General features: G+C 47.1%; 1 protein-coding gene across 8 annotated transcripts in view; it reads left to right on the top strand.

The window, feature by feature from the left end:
- Positions 1-4,921: 4,921 nt before the first annotated feature.
- PWWP2A (PWWP domain containing 2A) overlaps positions 4,922-6,428 on the top strand; it is a 50,921-nt gene continuing 49,414 nt past the window's right edge. For all 8 annotated transcript variants that reach the window (XR_009407414.1, XM_059417283.1, XM_059417285.1 and 5 more), the window contains exon 1: positions 4,922-5,575. Coding sequence is in view for 7 of the 8 variants with exons in the window: in XM_059417283.1 (XP_059273266.1) it covers positions 4,992-5,575 (584 nt within the window). In the remaining variant the exon portion in view is untranslated. The remainder of the gene's footprint in view (positions 5,576-6,428) is intronic.

The raw sequence follows: 6,428 nt of genomic DNA, 5'->3' as shown, positions 1-6,428 counted from the left end.
AGCAGATTCTCAGAGAGATTGCTTCTTTTTTTTTTTTAAGATTTTATTTATTTATTTAACAGAGAGAGAGAGAGAGATATCACAAGTAGGCAAGAGAGACAGGCAGAGAGAAAGGGGGAAGCAGGCTCCCTGCTGAGCAGAGAACTTGATGTGGGACTTGATCCCAGGACCCTGAGATTATGACCTGAGCCGAGGGTTAACCCCAGAGAGATCCGTTCTTACATTGAGAACCATTGAGACACAAGGATAGAGAGCCAATTACTGACATGTTTGTCAGTAGATATCCATTGAGGTCTTGATCTGAGAGTAGGCAATCTGATTTTAGAAGAGAAATATTGGACACTGGATAGAAATCATCCTAAAAGGATGAACGATTCGCTTAGCCACCGTGGCTTTGCAGCCATGTGCTGTGAGTTTGTTTCTTTTGCCCTGAGTCTCCGCTCCCCATGTTATTTTTTGTCTGTAATTTGATTTCTTGAGAGAGTGGGCCCAGAAAAAAAAATAACCACAATTAGCCATATTTAAACCTCTCCATGAACTAACCCCTTGGTGTTTGGGTTTTATTTAGTCTTTCACAAAGTTGGTTATTGGGAGTCAGAGCCCTGAAATGTGATCAACACCAGATGGAATAAGACTGAATTTCTAGGGGTGCCCGGCTAGCTCAGTCCAAAGAGCATTCAACTCTTGATCTCAGTGTTGTGAGGTTGAGCCCTGCACTGAGTATAGAGATAACTAAAGAAAATAAATAAAACTGGAAAAAAAAAAAAAAAAAAGACTGGGGCACCTTGGTGGCTCAGTCGGTTAAGTGTCTGCCTTTGGCTCAGATCATGATTCCAGGGTCCTTGGATTGAGCCCCGCATCGTGTTCCCTGCTAAGCTGGGAGCCTGCCTCTCTCACTTCTCCCTGCCTGTGCTTGCTCTTGCTATCTCTGTCACTATCTCTGTCTCTTTCTCTCTAATAAATAGATAAAATATGAAAAAAAAAAAAGACTGAATTTCTAGATCTAGTTGTTAACAGTGATGGAGATGTGTGTACTATGATTTAGGTTCTATGTTAAGCACTTTATGTATTTATATAACTTAAAAACAAACACACCCTTATGTAGTTGTTATTATTATCTTTTATATATTTTATATAATATAATATAATATAATATAATATATTTTAGATATTTTAGATATTTTATAAATGAGGAAGCAGTTTAGCCAACTAGCCCAAGATCATGCCTGGGTCATACAGCTCATCAGAGGCCAACTGGGGAGTCACATACAGGTTCATTCACTTCCATTCTGAGTTTCTAACTGAAACTGTAGTACCCCCACAGAGATCAAGATCAAAGTCAGCTGGTGACAGTGAGGATCCACTTGAGTAGTCCTTATCACTGCCATTTATCTATCCACCCATCTGTCCATCCATTCAGTGATCTGTCCAATCAACCAATTATCCATCTGTTACAGTCTGAATGTTTGTGTACCTCCAAAATTCATATGTTGAAATCCTAAACCCTCAAAGTGATAAAATTAAGAGATGGGGGGTGTCTTTGGACGGTGATTGGTCATGAGGGTGGGGTCCTCCTCATGAATGAGATTAATGTCCTACAAGAGGCCAAAGAGAGCTCCCTTGTCCCCTCCTGCCATGTGAGTATTCCAAAAGTCTGCAACCTGGAAGAGGGCCATCACCAAGACCATAGGGGACACCCTGATCTTGTACTCCCAGCCCCCAGAACTGTAAGAAATACAATTCGGTTGTTTTTAAGCCTGTTCTGTTGTTTATAATAGCCAGTCTGTGGCATTTTGTTCTAGCAGGCTGACTGGACTAAGACACCATCCAACCTTCCAAACATCTACCCAACCCTCCATCCATTCATCTAACCATCCATCTAGTCCCAAATAGCATGTAGCCATCCATTCCACAAATACAAGGGCTTCTTCTATGCTGATTCTGTGCCAGGAAGAGGCTGAATGCAGGGGTGACTAAGGTACAGCAGCACATGTAAAAGTTAGGTTCCCTCTAGACTTGAAACTCCCTGAGGGTAGAATCTCTTGTTTTTATATCTGCAGTACATAAAATATGATTTGGCTCCTGTATTCTTTTCCAAACCTGCTTCACCTTCCTATCTTCTTGCTCACTCCTCTTCAACCCAACTAGTGTCATTCTGTTTCTGGAATAAGCAAAGCCCTCTTTTGCCTCAGGACTTTAGCAATTGCTGTTCCTTTTGACCCAAATGTTCGTCCAACAATGTCAACAACTGGTTCCTTCCTATCCTTTGCATTTGATTTTTTATTTTATTTTAAAAAATATTTTATTTATTTATTTGACAGAGAGAGAGAGAGAGAGAGCGAGCCAGAGAGCACAAGCTGGGGTGGGGAATGGCAGAAGGAGAAGAAGCAGCAGATGTGGACTCGATCCCAGGACCCTGGAATCATGACCTGAGCCAAAGGCAGATGCTTAACTGATTGAGCCATCCAGACACCCCTATCCTTTGTATTTTACCTAAAATGTCTTATCCTCAGAGGATAAGACACCTTTTCTGACCACCTTACCTAAAGAAGACACCCTCTGTTCCTTTGCTAGCAAGAACTGCTTATCACCCCATCCTGTTTATTTCCTTTATGGTATTTGTCACAGTCTGTAATCATCTTATTTATTCATTGCTAGTTTTCTAACTCCCTAATTAAAAAATAAGCTCTAGGAGGCCAGCCACTAAGTTTCTCATGTTCTTTCTGCATGCTTCTGGCCTGGCTAGCCAGTAACTAACTGACACATAGTAGGCCCTCAACATTTATTTGTTGAATAAATGGAATAAAGATGCATGAACAGATCTTTCCAATATTAGCAAGCTTGAAGAATAGTAGAAAACAAATCTGAAAGACAGAGAAGGAACAGAGAAGGCCTTGAAAGACAAGCAGAAGGGGTTATACTTGAAGTGAACATAGTGACCCAGGAGAGGCTCTTCAGTTGCAGGGTGAAAATGGTGATTTAGAAGGAGGACTTGGTATGCTGCAATTTGCCATAAATCCTTAATTTAAGTGATTCACTGCAGTCTTGCAATAAATTACTGCCAGAGTTAATCAGGGCCCAGGACCCGAACTATATTTTTTTCCTTCTGAGAATTATACAGTGTGGGAACTCAGCATAGCTCTAGGAGTTTCATAGAACTATATATAATATTTAATTAATTGACTATGGTGAATTATAGAGCAAGTGATCACGGTGAAAGCCCTGTAAGGTGAGATCCATCTCTGTTTACTGCAGGGATCTGGCCTGTAGGAGATAAATTATTTGTTCAATGACTGAGTGAGTGGAATAGTCACACACTTGGCAGAGTTGGGTTAGGTAGGATCTGCTGCTAGCTGTGTGACCTCTGAGAAGATCTTTAACCTGGCTAAGGGTCAGTTTTCTCATCTGAAATAGAAGGAGAAGACTTAACTGACAGGATTTTTAAATGAGAGCTAATGGGAAAATCTTGGACAAAGTGGACACTCAATAATTCAATTTTCTTCCAGTACTTTGGAGTTGCTAAACCTGCAGTGGCTAGGATTTCCTATTGGCTTTTCCCAAGAGCCCCATGGCTTGAAATAATCAGAACATATGGTGATACTTAGCTTTTGCCATTTTCAGTCCGTTCAATGTAAACCTGAAATTCTGTCTCTGAAATTTACTAGCTGACAGCGGGCACCCTCTTTAGGCTTCAGCTTCTTTATCTGTAAAATGAGTATAATAATATTACCTGTCTCATAGGAATAGCATAAGGATTAAGGGAGATGCTCTACAAAGGGTTTGTACTAAGCCCTCATACAGAGAAGGTGCTCAATAAATGTTAACTATAATTATTTAGAATTTCATTTCTGTTCTCATAATTTCTTCTGAAGAATAGGCTGATTCTGAGGTGTATTCTGAAATAAATGGGTTCAGTAGATTCTTCTGGACATAACAAATCAAGAGACTCAAATTGGGAAGGGAAGTAGGAGCATCAGGACATTGAAGAGAAAGGCTTTTTGAACCTGTGGCATAAAAGAGGCCAGGAAAGGAAAGGGCTTAAACAAGGAACCAGGTGCGTCCACTTTCCAGTCAATTTGGAGAGCAAACAATATTCACATGTAACTCCAGTGCCTCAGGACTGCTGTCTGGGGCGTTCATCAGCCTGATACAGTATGCACGGTGGCCCTCCTCGTGCCACTAGCATTTTCCTACTTTGAAATAAGTAAGTGCATTGTTCCTAGAAAGTGGATAGAAGTCCATGAAAACTCTCTTCATGTGGGGGCTGGAGTGTCTGTCACGAGGTTATAGAGAATGTCTTGCACATCATTCTATCCCCAGCACCTAGCACGGTGCCTAGCCTAGTAGGCGCTCAAAACAGTGTCGACAATTATTTTCAAAGTTGGCCTTCTCAAAGAAGCCCGTGGTACCCACACACGGCCGCAAGCAGGTCCGTGCCTAGAAATAACATTTATTCTAAGGGACCTCCGCGCAGGGATCCTTGGGAAGCGGCTCCCCTCCCGCGTTCCCTTGTTACTCCTCCCCTCGGTCGCCTTTGAAAGAACTGGCACGCCACATGATTCTCTCCTTTACCCCACCTCTGAAAGCCTGACTGATAATGGGCAAGAGCGTAGGCCAACCGTAAAACTTTATTTCCTCTTCCAGCCAATAGAAAGAGGCGGTAAGTATATGGCTTTGCTTTTGTGACTTCCCCCGTTCCCTCACTCCTCCTCTAAGATTCAACATTTGACAATTCATCCGGCCAATGAGAAGTTCCTACTCTGTATGGGAGGGAGGGACTGACTGGGTGATAGACGCCCCCATCTGGCCAATGGTGTGTCACAAGTGTGGGAGGGGTGTAGAACGGAACCAATGGCGCGGTGCCAATAACGAGCATCAGGGAAAGGGCGGGACGAAACTGTTCAAGGGAGGGAGGGGAAGGCCCAGGGAACCAAGCAGCGTTGACGCTGCCGCTGCACCCCGAGCTGGAGGAGGGAGAAGCCAGGAAGAAAATGGCGGCCGTGGCTGCAGAGGCGGCAGCGACTGCAGCGTCCCCCGGGGAGGGGGGCGCCGGCGAGGCCGAGCCGGAGATGGAGCCCATCCCCGGCAGCGAGGCCGGCACTGACCCCCTCCCGGTCACCGCAACGGAAGCATCTGTGCCGGACGGCGAGGCCGACGGGCAGCAGTCTTCTCCTCAGGCCGACGAGCCGCCGCTCCCGCCGCCACCGCCGCCGCCGGGGGAGCTCGCCCGCAGCCCGGAGGCGGCGGGGCCGGAGCTGGAGGCTGAGGAGAAGCTGCCCGCCCGGGTGGCGGAGCCGGCGGCAGCCGCGCCTCAGGAAAGACCCGACCTTCCACCTTCCCCTGCACCGCCGCCCGAGCAGCCCCCAGCTCCCGAGGAGCGCCAGGAACCGCCGCTGCCCCAGCCCGCAGCCCCGGCGCTCGTGCCGCCGGCGGGCGGGGACTCCGCGGTGTCGCAGCTGATTCCCGGCTCCGAGGTGCGGGTCACGCTGGACCACATCATTGAGGACGCGCTCGTCGTGTCGTTCCGTCTAGGGGAGAAGCTCTTCTCCGGGGTCCTTATGGATCTGTCCAAAAGGTACCGCGCCAGCCCCCAGCACGTCCCCGGGCCCCCTTGGTCCCCAGGGAGGGAGCGAGCCAGGACGGCCCCTGCACCCCGGGCTCCCGCCGCCTGCACGCCCTCGGGTCCCGTGCGGCGCGGGGCGCGCGCTTCTCGTGGGGGCAGGCGCGCGAGGCCGGGAGAGGGCGGTCTCCGCCCCAGGTGCGCGCTGGTGAGGGCAGGTGTGTTCCCAGGTGGGGGGCGCGGGTGCCTGACCCGCTGGCAGAGCGCAGCTCACACCCCCAGGCTCTTTCCGCGACCTGGCCCTGGAGCACCCACTCCGGTGGCCTGGTGGGTTAATGCAGAATGCAGGAGTTTTGCCGAGAACCTGGCACTGGGCGGGGGACACTGCTTGCTTGCGAGGCACTTTTTTTCTTGAATTCACCTTTAGCGGGGTTGGAGAAAGGGGTGTGTGCATTTGGGTTCCCAAAAGGTTAACTGTCACTCCTTATGGGGGAAGAGTATTTGTTAGAAGTGAACCTCTTAACGGTTACTGTTAGCACTAATTACCCGTAGGTGACTGCTGTAGGGAAGCACAGTTGGCTAATTAAAATGATAGTTTTAAGATTTTCTTACCCTTTAGTATTGGGATGATGTGATATAGGAATGTTCAAATACTGATTTCTGGTACTGTAGATACAGTTTATGTAAAAGGGCAAGAAGGTGGAATTCACCCCCAAGCCTTTGGCTTAGCACATTTTCATCTTTGATTTAAAATGTTTGTGGGCATTGGTTTAAACAGGTTTAAAAAAAAAAAAAAAGGTGTTCTAAGTCTAGAGTTAAGTTAACCTTTTTATTCTCTTCTTTTGCAGATATGAAGTGCAGAGACTCC

Source organism: Mustela nigripes, chromosome 12, assembly GCF_022355385.1.
Source record: "Mustela nigripes isolate SB6536 chromosome 12, MUSNIG.SB6536, whole genome shotgun sequence".
NCBI lineage: Eukaryota > Metazoa > Chordata > Mammalia > Carnivora > Mustelidae > Mustela > Mustela nigripes.
This window is presented reverse-complemented; position numbering and strand designations above follow the sequence as displayed.